This window comes from Macaca nemestrina, chromosome 1 (genome assembly GCF_043159975.1).
Source record: "Macaca nemestrina isolate mMacNem1 chromosome 1, mMacNem.hap1, whole genome shotgun sequence".
Lineage (NCBI taxonomy): Eukaryota > Metazoa > Chordata > Mammalia > Primates > Cercopithecidae > Macaca > Macaca nemestrina.
This window is the reverse complement of record NC_092125.1, coordinates 119,109,451-119,129,186: the sequence shown is the minus strand read 5'-3', so window position 1 is coordinate 119,129,186 and position 19,736 is coordinate 119,109,451. Positions and strand designations below refer to the sequence as shown.

The 19,736-nt window shown below is 38.3% G+C and overlaps 1 protein-coding gene across 2 annotated transcripts in view; it reads left to right on the top strand.

The window, feature by feature from the left end:
* The window catches only part of LOC105479159 (homeodomain interacting protein kinase 1), a 49,262-nt gene that overhangs the window by 24,289 nt on the left and 5,237 nt on the right, over window positions 1-19,736 (top strand). For both annotated transcript variants that reach the window (XM_011737006.3, XM_011737005.3), the window contains exons 4-15: window positions 1,484-1,603; window positions 2,398-2,484; window positions 3,461-3,645; window positions 3,955-4,117; window positions 4,888-5,113; window positions 9,441-9,562; window positions 10,502-10,636; window positions 13,259-13,401; window positions 14,893-15,075; window positions 15,565-15,771; window positions 17,080-17,321; window positions 18,964-19,094. In XM_011737006.3, the coding sequence (XP_011735308.1) occupies window positions 1,484-1,603; window positions 2,398-2,484; window positions 3,461-3,645; window positions 3,955-4,117; window positions 4,888-5,113; window positions 9,441-9,562; window positions 10,502-10,636; window positions 13,259-13,401; window positions 14,893-15,075; window positions 15,565-15,771; window positions 17,080-17,321; window positions 18,964-19,094 (1,944 nt within the window). The remainder of the gene's footprint in view (window positions 1-1,483; window positions 1,604-2,397; window positions 2,485-3,460; window positions 3,646-3,954; window positions 4,118-4,887; window positions 5,114-9,440; window positions 9,563-10,501; window positions 10,637-13,258; window positions 13,402-14,892; window positions 15,076-15,564; window positions 15,772-17,079; window positions 17,322-18,963; window positions 19,095-19,736) is intronic.

Sequence of the window (19,736 nt, the reverse complement as noted above, 5' to 3'; positions counted from 1 at the left end):
TTAGAGACTTAACTTTCATTAACTAATGTGCTTTGTGAATTAGGAAAGTAGAGTAAGGATGAGGAACTGGAATTTTAAGAGAACTTCTACTTACTCAGAGCTATTATAATTTTCCTTTACACATGATACAGTGAAGTACTTTCTTCAGACTGAAACACTTTAGGTCCCAGAAGCTGTGACATACTGGGTCTCTAAGATAGGATTTAGAAAGGAAGTCATCTGAGTTGTAGTAATAGATGATCTGTATCTCAAAATAGACAAACTTTAGGAGATACACTATAATTTCCTAAGGAATTTGTCCATTAAGGGAAAATGTTTTACCGTGGAAGTAAATTGTGAATTCTCATTTCTTGTTATTTTTTTTCTTTTTGTTTTTTTTGAGATGGAGTCTTGTTCTGTCACCCAGGCTGGAGTGCAATGGTGCGATCTCGGCTCACTGCAACCTCTGCCTCCCTGGTTCAAGCAATTCTCCTGCCTCAGCCTCCCAAGTAGCTGGGATTACAGGTGCCCCCCATCACGACCAGCTAATTTTTGTATTTTTTAGTAGAGACGGGGTTTCACCATGTTGGCCAGGCTGGTCTTGAACTCCTGACTTCAGGTGATCTGCCGGCCTTAGCCTCCCAAAGTGTTGGGATTACAGGTGTGACCACTGTGCCCAGCCTTCTTATTTTTAAAAAACGTTTCTACCCTTTATGATGTGAGCTCCTTGAGGGTAGAGATTGTTTCATATCACTGGTATATCCTAAGCTCCTAACACTGTGTCTGGTACACAGTCAGTACACAAGTTTTTTTTTGTTTGTTTTTAAGTTTTTATTTTTTTAGAGACAGTCTTGCTCAGTCACCCAGGCTGGCGTGTAGGTGTGGTCATAGCTTACTGTAGCCTCTGGCTCCTGGGCTTAAACGATCCTCTCACCTCAGCCTCCCAGATAGATGGGACTACAGGTGCATGCCACCTTGCTTGGCTAATTCTTTTATTTTTTGTAGAATTGGGGATCTTGCTATATCAGCCTAGGGTGGTCTCAAACTCCCGGTCTCAAGCTATTCTCCTGCCTTGTCCTCCCAAAGTACTGGGATTACAGGTGTGAGCCCCCATGCCTGGTCTATATTGTCAAATATCTTTACATGTCCATAAATATACTTCTACCTTATTTACAATGTCTGCGTGGTATTTTGGTTTCCAGTTATAGGATTTAGAAAGGAAGTTATCTGAGTTGTAGTAGATTCCACAGATTTGAAGTATTAGAAGTCCACAGGAAAAGCAAAGATTATAGCCAAAATTTTCAAAACTGGATTTCCTTGTAAACAATGGATACAGTAGCTGTGGATGGGTTAGTATATATAGGTATTTACAGATAAATTTCAGTTGTATTGATTAAAGAATTGATTTCTTCTTTTGCCTAAAGTTAATAATGTTTTAGTGTAAAAGTCTTTAATAATTTCCCTTTTCACTTCAAATAGATGTTTAATGGTTTTGATGTTTCAGATTCGTTATATTTCACAAACACAAGGCTTGCCAGCTGAATATCTTCTCAGTGCCGGAACAAAAACAACCAGGTTTTTCAACAGAGATCCTAATTTGGGGTACCCACTGTGGAGGCTTAAGGTCTGTCTTCCCTACTATGCTTACGATTCCTGTACTCCACCCCTCATTCCCCAACTTTGAATTCAAAGTTTATTAAATTCTTCAGGTAGTGGAGGGACAGGAGAGGGAGAAACATTTTGAAAAATTATTTCTTTGTACCTGTTTGGCCTTATCCTCGGTTGAAAAACAAAACATTAAGTGCTAGTTCAGTTGGCTGAGGTTATTTTGTATGTGTTCAATCCGCAGCTGATAGAAAGTTTGGAGAGTAGTGCTCACCATTAAGTGATAGAACTAGAGACATTTAGTAATGACTGATTTTTAGAGAATTCTCAATGAACGTGATAAAATCACATAATTTTCTAACTGCCCACATTCAAGACTTCTGTATTTTTTCTTGAAACAAATACCTGCTTTTTACTTCTGAGCCTGCTCTGTCAGGGTCAGAAATATCTGAGTAATTTGACTAACTCTGTGACTGTGCCTCTAATCCTGTTGAACAGTTAGCGTTTGAGATATCAATTCATTTCAAAGTAGCTTTAAGAGAACAATGGTAGTGTCCCTTTTTACCTGACATTCTTCAGGAACTGTGCTGTATCATTACTTGCATGTTTATTTTATCACTGTTGAAAGGGTAGCTAGATATCAAGGTCACATCTGTCCACTGGAAGATTTTCTGATTGTGAATTACTTTCATGTTTTCCATCTATGGTTGGCAGGGTGACCACACTTTTCTCTTGTATTCTGGCTTTAGTTTTGAATAAAATGTGAAAATAACATACAGATGGAATTTAAGGAGGAGAATCTTTATTTTATAGACACCTGAAGAACATGAACTGGAGACTGGAATAAAATCAAAAGAAGCCCGGAAGTACATTTTTAATTGCTTAGATGACATGGCTCAGGTGAGTGCAGAAAGTTTCAGAAAGTCAGACATTTATTTTTAAGCAGAGACACACTTCTCTTGATTATACTGAAGGCAAATTTAATGTTATCTTTCTAGTATTTTTCAGTTTTTATAAAAAATGCATTAATATTCTGCCATGTATTAAAGGAACATTTAAATCCTAACCAAGTATATTTTTAGAATTACATATTTCTCTCTTGCTTTGCTTAACTGGTCTTGTTACATAGCAGTGTTTTAAAATATTATTGAAAGTTTCTTGTCCCATTTTCTCAAATACTTAAGAGCTATATTTATTGAGCACCTATTATGTTACAAACTCTGAACTCTTCACACTTACTTAATTTTTTCAACAGTAGAAACTTTTATATTTAGGTAGTAACAGTCACTATTGCTTAACTACTTGTTCCAATTTTTTTTTTTTTTTTTTTTTTTTTTGAGACAGAGTCTCATTCTATTGCCCAGGCTGGAGTGCAGTGGCATAATCTCAGCTCACTGCAAACCTCTGCCTCCCGGGTTCAAGCGATTCTCCTGCCTCAGCCTCCCAAGTAGCTGGAATTACAGACATGTGTCACCATGCCCAGCTCATTTTTGTATTTTTTTAGTAGAGACGGGGTTTTGCCACGTTGGCCAGGCTGGGCCTCAAACTCCTGACCTCAGGTGATCCACCTGCCTTGGCTTCCCAAAGTGCTGGGATTACAGGCATGAGCCACCATGCCCAGCCCCCAAATTTTTAATGACAAGAAATTGTTTAGCTTTCTTCTACCACTAAATTTAGATGAAGATTTTAATTAAGCAGCATAAAAAGAGCTTCCTCCTGTGAAAATGATTACACTTTCATAAAAAGAATTTCCCCAGGTTTCTCTTTTGATCATAGTTTGGAGGGAAACACACACATAGTTTGGAGGGAAAGCAGCTATGTAGTGTCAGTGCTAAAGGTTAAGTGAAGAAGTATAATTCTGAATTTTCTTTGGAAGGTGAATATGTCCACAGACCTAGAGGGAACAGATATGTTGGCAGAGAAGGCAGACCGAAGAGAATATATTGATCTTTTAAAGAAAATGCTCACAATTGATGCAGATAAGAGAATTACCCCTCTAAAAACTCTTAACCATCAGTTTGTGACAATGACTCACCTTTTGGATTTTCCACATAGCAATCAGTGAGTATGGAATATTCTGGGGCTTTTGCCATGTGGTTCTTTGTTGAGTTACTGCCTTAATAATAGCACTATCAAATGAGCCAGCCACTTTGGTGCTTATAAATCTGGCTCAGCAGTGCTTTTCTTTCTCATTGAAACTTTATAAGATAAAAATTAGATGTGTATTTTTCTTCCCTATGATTACACAGATTCTTGATTTATTTTATCTGAAAGTGATTGGGGAAAAAAAACTTTGATCCATGTTCATCTTGAGTTATTTGCTGTTTAAATCTCAGCGTTCATTTAATGAATCTTTAATCTCTTTTTCAGTGTTAAGTCTTGTTTTCAGAACATGGAGATCTGCAAGCGGAGGGTTCACATGTATGATACAGTGAGTCAGATCAAGAGTCCTTTCACTACACATGTTGCTCCAAATACAAGCACAAATCTAACCATGAGCTTCAGCAATCAGCTCAATACAGTGCACAATCAGGTATTCAGTAAATAATTTTGGAAACTCAAGCTTAAATGGGATAGAAACTAGTAAAAATACAGGGCAAGGTAAAGAACCAATTTTTGTTTTGGTGGTCTTGTTGCTTCTTAGAAATTCTCTACTTGACAAAAGTTGATGGAAAACAGGGTAGACTGATAATACGTACCAGGCACAGGCTAACTAAAGTTAAATATAAAGGCCTAATCCATGCCCTCATATGTTCAGCATCATCAAACAAATGGAGTCTGACTATTGTACTACTTACCGCTGTTAGTTGTACTAACTTTAGCCAAATGACTTTCTCCTTGTTAGGAGAAGGATTTTATATCTCTTGTTACTGTATTGAAAGGTTTCCAATCATTAACTTTCAGGGTGGTTTTGCATTTGTTTGCTGGCCAGTGATATTTACATTTAGGTTTGTTTCTGAAGATGTAAGCTTCCCAATTTCTTGACTGGGTGTCCTTTTTTAATGGAAGAGCCTATGAGATTTGGTGAGATCTTCCATCTGGCAATTTTTGTTCAGAAGTAGTTGGGGTTTGTGTAGCCACAGCCAGCATAGAACTATTTTTTTTTTTATTTGCTTATTTGACCTTGTAATATGCCTTCGATTTAGGGACTGGGAAAGTTTCTTAAGCAGAGAGTTATTTCAGAGGCAGCTAACATTACATTTTAAAACATTATTCTAAGTTTTTCTGGATAAATTCTCTATATGTAAAATTATTGTGTCTCTACTTAATACAAGTGTACAAATATAATCCTTTTGTTTTTAGGCCAGTGTTCTAGCTTCCAGTTCTACTGCAGCAGCTGCTACTCTTTCTCTGGCTAATTCAGATGTCTCGCTACTAAACTACCAGTCAGCTTTGTACCCATCATCTGCCGCACCAGTTCCTGGAGTTGCCCAGCAGGGTGTTTCCTTGCAGCCTGGAACCACCCAGATTTGCACTCAGACAGATCCATTCCAACAGACATTTATAGTATGTCCACCTGCGTTTCAAAGTAAGTGGGGAAACTCCTGTATCATATGGTATTGTATCAGACCTTCCTGCTTCAGGCAGCTCTAGTTGTTTAGTTCTGATCTTTACAAGTTTAAACTCTGTCTCTGATGATGAAGGTAACTAAAATTGGGTGATATCACAAAATGGGTTTTCCCTTTTTACATTGGCTATTTATCTAATTATGATGCTATCTGATGCATTATAACAGCTCAATTTATGTTTCCTTAATTGAATTGCCTCACACCAGTTTTCTTGCCCATTGAGTCCTTGTGTCAGTGTCATATGTCTTGTATAAGCATGTATCTGTCAATATGCAAAATCTATACAACTTGAAAAAAATTCGTTGTAAGCAGAATTGCTAAATATTGGATCCTATTTCCTGTATCATTCTATTATAAAAATTATGTTCCCAATAAAAAGTGATTTTATTGTAAAATGTAAATACCATGTTTAAGAATGTGGAAATGTCTTAAATTACTTAAGGATAGAAAAATCATTATTTACTGAACTAAAAAATCCTACAGGCTGAGGTGCTTGTGTGGGGCAGGCATTAAGATTATCTTCTTCAGCTTATGAATCATACAGTTTCTGCAAACTCCTGTCAATAGAGGAACAGAATAGCTGAAGGAGGAGGCTGAGTCCCTGTGTTGCAATACGATTTTAATTTTCACATTCCCATCCTTCTTAATTTTGACATTGTTGTTCTGTAATCTAGTCTGTCCAGTTTCTTTTTTCTGTATATGGGAAATGTGTGTTTAATCATTTGGTAAGCCATTTAGAAGAATGTTACTTTAAGGCTAAAATCCAATGACACATTTGACTTTCCCAAGAGAAGGTCAGTGTCAGTACCCTGTGAGAGTAAACCAGGATTCAGGTGTCTCATATAACACTTTACATAGAAGCAGGTAGCATTTTTTTTTTTTTTTTTTTGAGACGGAGTCTCGCTGTGTCTCCCAGGCTGGAGTGCAGTGGTGTGATCTCGGCTCACTGCAAGCTCCGCCTCCCGGGTTCACGCCATTCTCCCGCCTCAGCCTCCCAAGTAGCTGAGACTACAGGCGCCCGCCACCACGCCCGGCTAGTTTTTTGTATTTTTAGTAGAGACGGGGTTTCACCATGTTAGCCAGGATAGTCTCGATCTCCTGACCTCGTGATCCACCCGCCTCGGCCTCCCAAAGTGCTGGGATTACAGGCTTGAGCCACCGCGCCCGGCCGCAGGTAGCATTTTTGCCTTTTTACATCAATTACTTATTGACTATGACTCTCTTGTTTGTTTGGTTTCTGACAGAGTTGGAGCAAGCAGAAGGAAAAGAGGGGCTAGGGAAGTCTGAAAGATTACCAGGAGGACAGGAGAGCAATAGCGATGTAAACCAAGGAGAAACCACAGGGAGAGCGGAGGAACAGATTCAAAATCCGTAAATGCACATTTAGCCTAACTTACCAAATTATTTTCTGCATATGCTTCATAATAGTAAATTCTGTAGTTGGGGTTGTCGTATGTTGAGTGATTCTTCCACTGAGCTTAGTAGATTAGCCACTTTTTTCACTACTTTTTCCAAAGAGTTTCATTGGAACAATTTTCAAATGTGGGACCCTGAAGTTTTCTGCTTCTTCTGAGATGATAAGAGATGAAGCAGAAGAACTTTTGAGTTCCTTTAACAAAACAAAATGTAAACTAAAGAAGTTAGAGGGGAAAAGTGGGATAACCCTTTTTACTATAATTAGGTAAGTATAACTTTTGACATTTTTCCTATCTAGGAAGTATAAATAACCTGAGGAGCTAGTAGAGCGTATTTAAAATTTTCCAAATGAAAAGGGAGTTTTAAAATTAAGGTGATGATGATGATGCCTGATATGTATTATTATATGCCAGATAATGTTCTAACTGCTTTTACATGTATTAATTTATCTTCACTAACAATTCTAGGAGGTAGGGTAATGTCATTATCTCCAATTTATAGATGAGAATTTTGAGCATGGTTCCTTCATGTGCCCAAAGTCCTATAACTAATAATTGCAGAACCATGATTTGAACCCAGGCAGGGGAGTTCATAGCTTCTGTATTTTGAAGTGTTATTCCTCATTGCCCCTCAGTTCCCAGCCACCACTATTTGCTCATTTCTGTGCAGCAATGGTCTATTCCAGGTTGCCCACTTTTCTTGGACCATCTGTTTTTTTACAAGATGCCTATACTTACAGGAGGATAGATCCTCATCAGTTAGGCAGTTTATTCTTTCCATACTTCACTGGTTCTTTATTTAAAGGACTATGTTCAATAAAACAAAATAATAACAAAAAATGAAACTATAATCCTTTTTAGGTCAGGAGTCAGGGAGAACCTTCCAACAGTGTTGCCTTTTGTTAAATTCTTTGTTCCCACTTTTGGGCTCAGCCTAAAGTACAATAGCAGTCTAATACATTAGAGTCACATTTGTAGGTCAGTACTATAAATACTACTTTCTATACTACCCTGGTTGGCCAAAATAGATACACATTTTGCTTAGTAGTAACTATTATTCTGTAATTTTGTCACTTTTGCTTTATCACCTTGGGGGCCATAGATGAACTTCTGAAGTAAACATTTCCTCCTAAATTTTACCAATTTGTAGGAGGCTATTATTATACAATACCAATGTCTTGTAGTTAGGCATGTATCCATGTCCTACTTTAGGCAAGAATTTTGTGTGGCTTAGCCTTATTAGATAACATTGCCTAATGAAGCATGGCTGGCAACTTTTTAATCTTGATATATGAATTTGTTACTTTTTATTTTTGTACAAGTAGAACTTAAAAGGATATTGTTAGTGTTTTAATTCCGATTTTACTATGCCCTCTTATTTTGTACATTGCTGGATTGTATTTTTCTTCATGACAGCCTGTTATTAAATTACTCATAAATTACTGAAGTGGAAAATTAGAAGACTGACTTGCTGAAAACAGCAGTATTAGGTCTATGAGTTATGCTTATTTGATACCTCCATAGCAATATTAAGAGAAATTAGTTGGTGATAGTTGAGAAAATGTCACTGAAGGAGTCTTTAATTAAAATCTTTATATCCTTACTTAACAAAATTGCAGATATTAGTGAGTTGGAAGTATAATAGAAACTTAAATTCTTTATATTGCAAGTTTTGATAAAGTACAGAAGCAACTGAAGACTCTCAAGTCTTGGCAAAAAGAATTGTCTTTAGTTGTGCTTTTCCCCAGAAGGAGATCTGTTTGTAGGAAAGATTTATTCAACATTTGTTCTAAGAGCATAATGAATAAAAAAGAAGACATGATCATTGTTATAAAGGCACTGTTACAAAGAAGAATTCTTCATTTTCTTAGCTGTCCATTAACTACAAAAGAGCCCTATTAGATGTCAATGACAAGAGTAGATTTCTAAAATAAGTAGAAGAAAGTTTCTATAAACCAGAATGTCTGCTTTTAAAATATTCTTATCCTAGGCATAATTTTTTCAGTTCATGCCTGGTTAAGGATAAAATATATGTCTGATTTATGGACTAGGTTATATTTTTTGAGGAATGGGGAAAAATGTAAATAAAAAGGTAACTTAGATTATAAATTATTGAGCTTTTCATAATATTTTCTCATTCTCTAAAAGTTATATTTAAGCCTTTGCTTTTAAAGATTAGAGTTTTAAAATCAAGTTTTTTTTCCCCTAGTGGATTAAAAAGTGAATAATGCTGGGCGCAGTGGCTGACACCTGTAATCCCAGCACTTTGGGAGGCCAAGGTGGGCAGATCACGAGGTCAAGAGTTTGAGACCAGCCTGGCCAACATGGTGAAACCCTGTCTCTACTAAAAATACAAAAATTAGACGGGCGTGGTGGCACACGCCTGTAGTCCCAGCTACTTGGGAGGCTGTGGCAGAAGAATCGCTTGAACCTGGGAGGCAGAGGTTGCAGTGAGCCCAGATCACACCTCTGCACTCCAGCCTGGGTGACAGAACGAGACTCTGCCTCAAAAAAAAAAAAAAACAAAAAGAAAAAGTGAATGTAATTTACTAAGTGAAGGCTTGTTTTTGCCTGTACTGTTAATGGAGATGGGATGAATATTGTGTTTTAAATTTTGTAGTGTAAAAAAAATTTAGAATTCCTTTAAGCCAACCCTCGCTATATCAGACATCTTTCTATTAAAAAACTGAGGGGAACAGTCTCCCTTTTCTTAACTTCCAAGACTTCTGTGAATGAAACTTCTTTATTTTAAGTGTCTAGGACTAAAATCTGAATAGTGGATTATTTGAACAGAAAAGCTGAAAACAAAATAATCTAAAACAGTACTCCCAGACCCAGCAAAACTATTTCACTGTGATGCTGTTTTCAACAGCTGGACTACAAGCAACAGCAAAGCATTCTGGATTCCCTGTGAGGATGGATAATGCTGTACCAATTGTACCCCAGGCACCAGCTGCTCAGCCACTACAGATTCAGTCAGGAGTTCTTACGCAGGTAAAAGCTAGAGCAATGTGGATACTCAGTATTGCTAAACACTGTTGAGATTCAGATATTTTGTCCTAGAAAATGGCATTTCGTTTGACTCTAAGATCTTTCTTGGTCATGATTCAGTGGACTTAAAATGAAACATCTCTATGGAACAATATACTCATTCCTAACACTATTGCAAGTGTGCCATCGTCTTCCCTAGACTTGCAGGGAAAAATATCCAGACATTCTTGAGAAATGGTCTTCTGAGTAAGTTTAGTTTAATTTTGCGGGATGAAGTGTTTTTTTTTTATTGTTGTTTTTTAAATGTTGGAGCTCATATAAAGATAAGTATATATGCAGCATTTTGATTCTAAAATACAAGGTTCCACTTTTGCACCCTTTGTGTCCCTTTTGCTCACTCTTAGAATATCACAGTTGAGAGGCTGGATCACATCAGGATGCCCCTTCACGTATTACATTCCTTCATTCTTTGTGTTTAACCAGACTGTAGAAAGCTTTAAAACTTTATACTTGCTATGGAACATTCGACTAAGATGATAGAGAAAATAGTGAAGTATTTAAATAGCAACAAACAGTATATTTTATATTTTATATATAAATGTTTGTGGCCTATGACACATAGGAAATTCTCAAATCCAAAAACCCTATTTTGTGAACAGGAGGAAGAATTCTTAATAAATGTCTTTGTTTCATAGAACTGATGCCCTGAATCTAGCCCAAGGAGGATTCCTATATTTCTTTGTTTTAGGCCATTGGCATTTGACTTTGTGGGCCAGTGCTGTACAAAGTTGAAGGGGGGAAGTCGTGTTTGGTATATGCATTTTAGGTGCTATCAAATTACTGTTCATTGTCAGTAATAACTTGGGGGGAATGAGAACCCTTCTGAATCCAGATGTCCTGCCTCCGTGTTTGTTTCACTCACCTGCCTAATCTACGTTTCAGGGAAGCTGTACACCACTAATGGTAGCAACTCTCCACCCTCAAGTAGCCACCATCACACCGCAGTATGCGGTGCCCTTTACTCTGAGCTGCGCAGCCGGCCGGCCGGCGCTGGTTGAACAGACTGCTGCTGTACTGGTAATTCCCCTCACTTGATTGTGTTACTAACGGAGTTTCTTTGGTTTCTTTCTTTTTTGTTTGTTCCTGTTTGTTTTTGTTCTGTTTTTTTCTGGTTTTTTTCAAAAAAAATTTTTAGCTTAGTCTTTGCAGAGGGCATGGAAGCATGTGCCATCTTGTGGCTGTGTTCTTGCTACATCTTTTAATGTCTCATTGTTTTCCTCCCCAACATTTGCTGTAGCACTGTCTGACTGATGGTTATATGGCTCTGTAAGGAGCCAGATCCCTTGATTCTTCTTTGCCAGCCTAGTGTGATAAAAGCTCTCAATATAGCCTCAGAAGAGCTTCAACACTGTTACTTGTTTTCTGCCTTATCTTTTACCCTCTGACCCTTGAGCATGAAGGAAGTGGCCTTTAATTTGGCTCAGCTACAGGTACCCGGATGGCCAAAATTGAACTCCTTGGCAAGGTAGCTTTCTCCTTTTTTTGCTGTTTTAAGGTTCTAAAACTTTTCTGCACGTGGAAATGCTTAAGATGCTCTTAATTTATTATCAGTTGATATTAACCATCTTTCTATGGGCACACGAAGATAGCTCTTTTTGCCACTCATGATCAGTGGCAGCTTATATCTTACATTTAAAGATATTCCCTTTAGAATGTAGATCATATTGGAGGTCATATTGTTGTTTAAAATTAAAAGTGAACACATTTTTAGGAGTTTTGGGAAGAATTAATTATTTTACAAATAGGTCTTTATACAAAGGTTGAAAGTATGGCCAACAAACTATGCAAATACATATGCAAATACAATATCTTTGTTATTAAAAGTCACGGGGAATAGTTACTTAATATAGCTGCAGTTGTAGTATTGGGCTTAGAGACAGAAAAAACAAACAAGACTTTGAGGTGTGTTTCAGGATTTGTAACCTTAAGAGTGATTTTTTGGATGTGTTTTGGTTTATTTGGGGAGTTAGAATTATTTATTGGATATCCAGCATTTTATCATTTGAAATTTAAAATTAGGTAAGCATCCAAAAACCTGAAAGGCACTATTGAATCCTGTTATTTCTCTGTTTTCAAAGTTGCTTTAAATTTCTTTTGTTGTTTCTTAAGTATTCATGTGAGTGAAAACACTTCCAGAAACATACTTTGGTTGGAATTTGGTTTTCAGTTTAAAAGTCTTTGTCACTTCCACATTAATTTTCTTGTGAGCATAAAACCTGAGTGTGAGGGAGTCAGATATATTTCCAACTCGATTGATCGAAGCCGCTGGTTTTAACTCACTCATCTGTAGTTTCGAGGTTGGAATGCTAGTTGACACTTCTCCTTTGCTGCTTCTCTTAAGTTTGCACTAGCCATTTGCTAAGCTTTGCATATTTTTGTTCTTCCTCTGTCAAAACAGTTCGTCGCTTGGAACGCCAGATTTCTGCCTCACATTGGAATGTTATTTCTTGCTTTGTATTAAACTACATGCTTTGTCTTGTGCAGGTGTTGGCTTATGGAAAGACGCATGGTGTGACTTAACATACTTCTTTTATTTTTTGTTTTGTTTTGTTTTGTTTTAAATTCTGCTTATGGTAGCAGACGTGTTTGCAGTTTCTCTGCTTTGAAGGCTTCTTGTTTGGAACCAGTATTTGTAACAAGTGGATCTGTTACTTGCAGAAATATTTTTAAAACAGTGTGTTGATGGCCTTGCAATTTGAAATTCAAGAAACAGAACCATATGTACCCAGGCATTGTAGGTAATCGTACTGCAGAATTCAAGTTTAAAAAGGAAACTTCCAAATCTGTTTCCATTTTTTTTCAAAAAATGCCAGAATTTCTGTGAGGAAGAAGTACAGAAAACATTTGTTGCTCAGTTTATTGCAAGTGACATGGCTTTTTAAAAACTAGAAATCATGCTTTCTTGTAGTGATTAGTTTTTATGTGGAAATATTCCTGCAAATGATACATAAAAACATATTTTAGGTAACTATTAGAAACAAAGTATGGTGCTTTCTGCATCTATTTCACAAAGATCTTACTTTTAGCCTTATTTTGAAATTCTATTATGTGGCTATAAATGATGAGGTTAGCTTTTTCTTGCTGGCGTAAGATTTTTTTCCCAAAAGGATTAGGCCTTTGGTCATCCACATCTGGCTCCATTTTCTAAGTACTACCCTTTGAAAAAAGGGAACAGCTCTGCCCTTTGTTTTATGGGTTGAATTGATCTGATATCTTATCTGATTGGCAGTCAGATTAAAAAATTTTTAATCTCCAGGGAGTCCTCTTAAGTCTTTCTACGGATATATTTTAGAATTGTTGCAAAAATGAAACTCCAGCATTTAACCAGCTCTTATCTCTGAACCTTCAGACTCCTTTTCTCTACAGTATAATAGAAGCTCTTAACCGCAGGGATCTTCTTTTCTTTAATACCAGGGTGGTCAGGTTATGGGGGTGAGTGAAAGAAAGCAGTATGTTTTCTTTCCCCATTCATAAGACTTGTAGCTTTGAGCCCCTCTGACTTTTCTTTTTTAATCTCTGCAAGTTAACAATCTACAAGCAACTTCTTTTAAGATATGAATTTTTCTTTCTTTAAAAAAACAGAAGAAAAAGCCAAGAATGAATCAAGTCTGGATGTTTTTTGTGTGTGTTTCCTTACAGCAGGCGTGGCCTGGAGGGACTCAGCAAATTCTCCTGCCTTCAACTTGGCAACAGTTGCCTGGGGTAGCTCTACACAACTCTGTCCAGCCCACAGCAATGATTCCAGAGGCCATGGGGAGTGGCCAGCAGCTAGCCGACTGGAGGCAAGTGTCCTGTGTTACTCTGGGAGATTTGTAAGGGCAGATCCCATAGGGTGGGAGCACTTGATAATAAGGAGAGACTAGTAAGAAAATAAGGAAAATTTGACTCTGTTGGAATCCTTTAAGAACCCATATCAGGCTAGGAGACGGTGTTATAAGAAAACTTTGAATATAGGAAAGCAATAGGTTCTTAAGAATCATTTCTTCCAGATTTTTTAAAGAGAGTCTTAAGTGATTAGAAACCATACAGTGAGATCCTAAAGCCTGATAATCTAGGTCCCCAACTTTATTTTTTATAATGAAAATCCTTTTTTCTTTTTTTTAATTTTTAATTTTTGTGGTTACATAGTAGGTATGTATGTTTATGGGGTACATGAGATATTTTGACACAGGCATGCAATGTGAAATAAGCACATCATGGAGAATGGGGTGTCCATCCCCTCAAGCGTTTATCCTTTGAGTTACAAACAATCCAGTTACACTCTTTAAGTCATTTTAAAATGTACAATTAAGTTATTACTGACTGTAATCACCTATTGTGTTATTAAATAATAGGTCTTATTCTTTTTGTGTGTGTGTGTACCCATTAACCATCCCTACCTCCTCACTAACCCTCCACTACTCTTACCAGCCTCTGGTAACCATCCTACTCTCTATGTCCATGAATTAAATTGTTTTGATTTTTAGATCCCATAAATAAGTGAGAACATGTGGTTTGTCTTTCTGTGTCTGGTTTATTTCACTTAACATAATGAACTTGAGTTCCATCCATGTTGTTGCAAATGACAGGATCTCATTCTTTTTGTGGCTGAATAGCACTCCATTGTGTATATGTACCACATTTTCTTTATCCATTCATCTGTTGATGGACACTTAGGCTTCTTCCAGATCTTACTGTGAACAGTGCTGCAACATAGGAGTGCAGCTATCTCTTTGATATACTTATTTCCTTTCTTTTGGGTATATACCCAGCAGTGGGATTGCTGGATCGTATGGTAGCTCAATTTTTAGTTTTTACAGGAGCCTCCAAACTGTTCTCCATAATAGTTGTACTAACTTACATTCCTACTGTGTACAGTTGTTCCCTTTTCTCCATATCCTTGGCAGCGTTTATTACTGCTTGTCTTTTGGATATAAGCCATTTTAACTGGGGTGAGATAATATCTTATTGCAGTTTTGATCTGCATTTCTCTAATGATCAGAGATGTTGAGCACCTTTTCATATGCCTGTTTGTCATTTGTAAGTTATCTTATGGAAAATGTCTATTCAAATATTTTGCCCATTTTTTGATCGTATTATTAGATTTTTTTTCCATAGAGTTGTTTGAGCTGCTTACATATTCTGGTTATGAATCCCTTATCAGATGGTAGGTACTCAACTTTAAAAAAATAAAATGCAGCTGCATTTTGGCTAATTGCTTTTGATGTCTGTTTGGTCCTGATTCTTCAGTGGTTTTGGAATTCACTCTTCTCTCTTTCTTTCTGTTGGTACAGGAATGCCCACTCTCATGGCAACCAGTACAGCACTATCATGCAGCAGCCATCCTTGCTGACTAACCATGTGACACTGGCCACTGCTCAGCCTCTGAATGTTGGTGTTGCCCATGTTGTCAGACAACAGCAATCCAGTTCCCTCCCTTCGAAGAAGAATAAGCAGTCAGCTCCAGTCTCTTCCAAGTGAGTCTGTGTTACAGCTGATAGTTAAAACTGTGCCAATTTGAGAGATATGTTGCCTTGCATTTGGAATATTTTATAGACATATCATATAGATATGAAGCAGCAGGTAGCTGCCAAATTGAGAAAGAGCAAATCATTTCATCTGCACATGTACACCAGGTGTGTCCTGGTTATGATGGTCCTTTCTCTCTGCTGCCACTTTGAATCTGGGGCATTTTATGATGCTTTTATTTTACTTTACAGAGTGAAATTTAGTCCTGGGATAAAGGACTTATAAAAGTAAAATGTCTTGTATTTTGGTGTTCTTGTCCCTGAAACTCTTGCCAGCATGGTGCTTATTTTCATCGGAACTTGTATAGTTAAATGTATTTGCTTAATGATTATGTAAAAAGGAATCAACGAGTAAATTGGAAAGCAGTCTGGGGGAAAAGATGTACAATTTGGAAAGCCAAGAACTGAATCATCTTTCCATGTGAACTTTTCCTACAGGTCCTCTCTAGATGTTCTGCCTTCCCAAGTCTATTCTCTGGTTGGGAGCAGTCCCCTCCGCACCACATCTTCTTATAATTCCTTAGTCCCTGTCCAAGATCAGCATCAGCCCATCATCATTCCAGATACTCCCAGCCCTCCTGTGAGTGTCATCACTATCCGAAGTGACACTGATGAGGAAGAGGACAACAAATACAAGCCCAGTAGGTAAGATAAGTGAATGGTTCCTGGCTCTGTTGGTCTTAGACTGTTGGCTTCAGGCAAGTGGGCCCAGTTTGGCCTGTGAAACAAAGGACCAGCAGGGCACGGTGGCTCACGCCTGTAATCCCAGCACTTTGGGAGGTTGAGGCCAGAAGATCACCTGAGGTCAGGAGTTCAAGACCAGCCTGGCCAACATGGCAACACCCTATCTCTACTCAACATACAAAAATTAGCAGGCCGTGGTAGCACATGTTTGTATCCCAGCTACTCGGGAGGCTGAGGCAGGAGAATCACTTGAACCCAGGAGGCAGAGGTTGCAGTGAGCTGAGATCGTGCCACTGTACTCCAGCCTGAGTGACAGAGTAAGACTGCATCCCCTTCCACCCCTATCCCAAAAAAAAAGGGCCGAAGAAAAAGGTATTTTGGAAGCATAGCCTTCGATGGGGCTTTTGGTGTTGGGCATACAGAAGAGGGAATGACCTCTTGCTTTTACCTAAGAAGGTAGGATTCACACGTGAAAGTAACTTAGGAGACTTTACAGAGTCATACATAAATGAAGTTTAAGTGAACTTGGAAGAGAAAATTTAGAATGAATTTAGAGCCTGTTAGTTCAAAAGGACCAATTGTAAGATGGTAGAAGCAATATACAGGAAGTGTTAGAGGTGTGGACTCTGAAGTCATTCTGTCCTGGGTCTGAATCCTGTCTTCACCACTCATCACTTCTTGTGTGACCCTGGGCAAGTTCCTCATCTCCATATTCCTTAGTTCCCTCATTTGCAAAATGGTGTTAATAGTACCTACTTCATAGGATTGTTGTAAGGATTCAGTGAGATGTATGTAGAGCATGAGAGTAGTGCTTGATACATAAGTACTCAGAAGTTAACTGCTGCTAATATTACCGTTATTATTACCATCTTTATCATCATTGTTATCATGGGAGAACCAGAGACAGATCATCTAAGAAACATTGCTTAAAAGGGCAATTGAAGCTCGGTATGGTGGCTCATGCCTGTAATCCTAGCACTTTGGGAGGCCAAAGCGGGAAATCACTTGAGCCCAGGAATTTGAGACCAGCCTGGGAAACATCATGAGATCTCATCACTACAAAAGATAAAAACAGTTGGGCATGGTGGTACACACCTGTAGTCCCAGCTACTTGGGAGGCTAAGTTGGGAGGATAGCTTGAGCCTAGGAGGTTGAGGTTGCAGCGAACTGTGATCACTCCACTGCACTCTAGCCTGGGTGACAGAACAAGACCCTGTCACACACAAAAAAAAGAACAATTCAATTTTCATGTATTTTTCTTTTCCTCAGCTCTAGCCTGAAGCCAAGGTCTAATGTCATCAGTTATGTCACTGTCAATGATTCTCCAGACTCTGACTCTTCTTTGAGCAGCCCTTATTCCACTGATACCCTGAGTGCTCTCCGAGGCAATAGTGGACCCGTTTTGGAGGGGCCTGGCAGAGTTGTGGCAGATGGCACTGGCACCCGCACCATCATTGTGCCTCCACTGAAAACTCAGCTTGGTGACTGCACTGTAGCAACCCAGGCCTCAGGTAAGTGTATCTTCACAACTTGAGTTGAATTCTCCTTTGATGTGTGTATGCTTAAATATTTTGCCATAATCCACTTATGTTAGTGGTAGAGACCAGTGGTGTAGACATTCTTAAAGAGTCCTTAATTCAGAAATCAGTTCCCTGCACAATGTGAAATTATTTTTGGCCATCACTTTATCTTCCTGTGTTTATTTTGCTTGGATTAATGCACAAATGAGATTGTAGTCTCAGAAACACATTCAGTGCTGATGGGAGAAAGCAGACAAGACCTGTGATATTGCCAGAAGTATTAGGCAATTAGGTTTGCCATAGATGATTTGAATTTGGCAATCGAGATGTAGACAGGACTTGATAATACTGAAAATGACTACAAAAGTGTTTTGGAAAACAGTTATATTCTTAAGATTTTTTTTCTCACCCAGTGTCATAGCAGTGATGCTTTTGTTGGTTTTATTACCAACCCAATTACTTCCATCTTCTTTGCTCTGATAGATACTGGACTTAGGCTCCCTGGTTCAGTTATTGTGTTAGTTGGGTAATAGCTGCAGTAACAAATCCTAGATTTTTATAGCATAACATAGTACAAATTTACTTCTCTCTCATATAACTTCTTGGTACAAGTGTTTGATTCCTGAGCATCCAGTCAGAAGGAGAAAGTTTGAAGGAGGCACACACATGTTTTAATCTCTTTAGCCTGGATATAAGTGGAAATAGTGAATACTTCTCACATGGCCCCACCTAGATGCAAGTGAGCCAGGCAATGTAGTCTTGTCAAGGTAGCTGCTTTTCAGTGACAACTTCATACCAAGAAAGGGGTTGGTGAAGTTTAGGTGTCAACATAAACCTGGGCCATACCTGTAAAAATTATGTTTTATTGTGTATTATCTTACTGCCATAGACGTAAACAGGGTTATAATTTGAGGGTATTGTGTTACGCCTCTGTGTGATTCTTTTCAGAAGTAGACAGTTGTCCCATTGCAGACAAGGGAGAGAGCTTCCTGATGCCAGGCTACTGAACAGAATTATTAGGACCTCCATGCGCTCTTGGGTCCAGAGAATATAGGCTATCACATGAAACACTGAATAGATGCTCTGGTTTTCCTAATGGGAACACAGAAGCAAGCAAAATTTCACATTCAGCTGTCCTGTAATTTCTTAGAATTTGAAGCCAGTTAAGTGCCCAAGATATAAGTTTGCCTTTTTTTAAACCCTCTTGACACTTTAATATCCTAAGAATTACCAATAGCTTTCTCAGCTTCATATTGTCATTTCTGTGCTTGTTTAATCCCTTCCTACATAAAACTATAAACTCTTAGAGAGAGGGACGGTGTCTTAGCATATTTGTATTTCCAGTCCTTCCTTGTATATAACAATATTATATTATTGTATATAATCAATATTATAATATTTATAATATTGATTTAAGTGAACAAATCTCCTATGTGGAGATTTGTGCCAAGACAGAAAAGAAATGGGTGATACAGGTTATTTTCTTCTGGGGTAAATAGAATTGAGGAATTAAGACATACATGAGACCTTAACGCTTGCAAACTGCATACAAATGTGGACTAATTAATATGATGCCATCTGAGGTTAGCTCAGTGATGTCTACTCATAACTATTAAGCTTGATGCTTTTTTAGGTCTCCTGAGCAATAAGACCAAGCCAGTAGCTTCAGTGAGTGGGCAGTCATCTGGATGCTGTATCACCCCCACAGGGTATCGAGCTCAACGCGGGGGGACCGGTGCAGCACAGCCACTCAACCTTAGCCAGGTAAGCGCTACGGGCTACTGCCTTCTCTTTGGGCCTTGCACTGTTGTTACTTTCTGGAGAACCCTGCTTCTGGCTGGATGCTGAATAAAGCCAAATGAAGCCCCTTTTGTGTCAAACAATTTTGTGTTCTATGGCTTACGTCGTACCGCATGTGCTGCATCTCATCATTCACTTTTTGTGTTTGGGATGTACATTCTAGGTTTTCCATCAAACCTCCCTAAGTCTACCATGGAAGGTTAGAGAAACGTCTGGGATTTAGAAAGAGCGTGGGAAGTTTAACCATGTCAGTGATAGGCGTATGCTTTGAGACCAGATTCTCTTTATCCCTCAGGCCATAAGTAAGCTGATCCTTACCTTGTTTACTTGAGTCAAGAGACTGAAAAGCTCACTGGCCACCAAATTCAACTGGTTCTAGGTCCTGCTTGTTGCTGAAGTCTGGGATTTGGGACTTCCCCACTCTCCGAACATCCCCTGCCCCAACCCACCCTTCTACTTCTCTCATTACTTTATTTGTGTTCATTCTTGGAGGCTAAAATTCAAGTGCTTGTATGATGTCCACCAGTAGTGAGAAAGTTCAATATGAGAGAGAGAGTGTGAGAGCACATGCAAGTGAAAATGTAAGTTTGAGTTAGTGTATATATT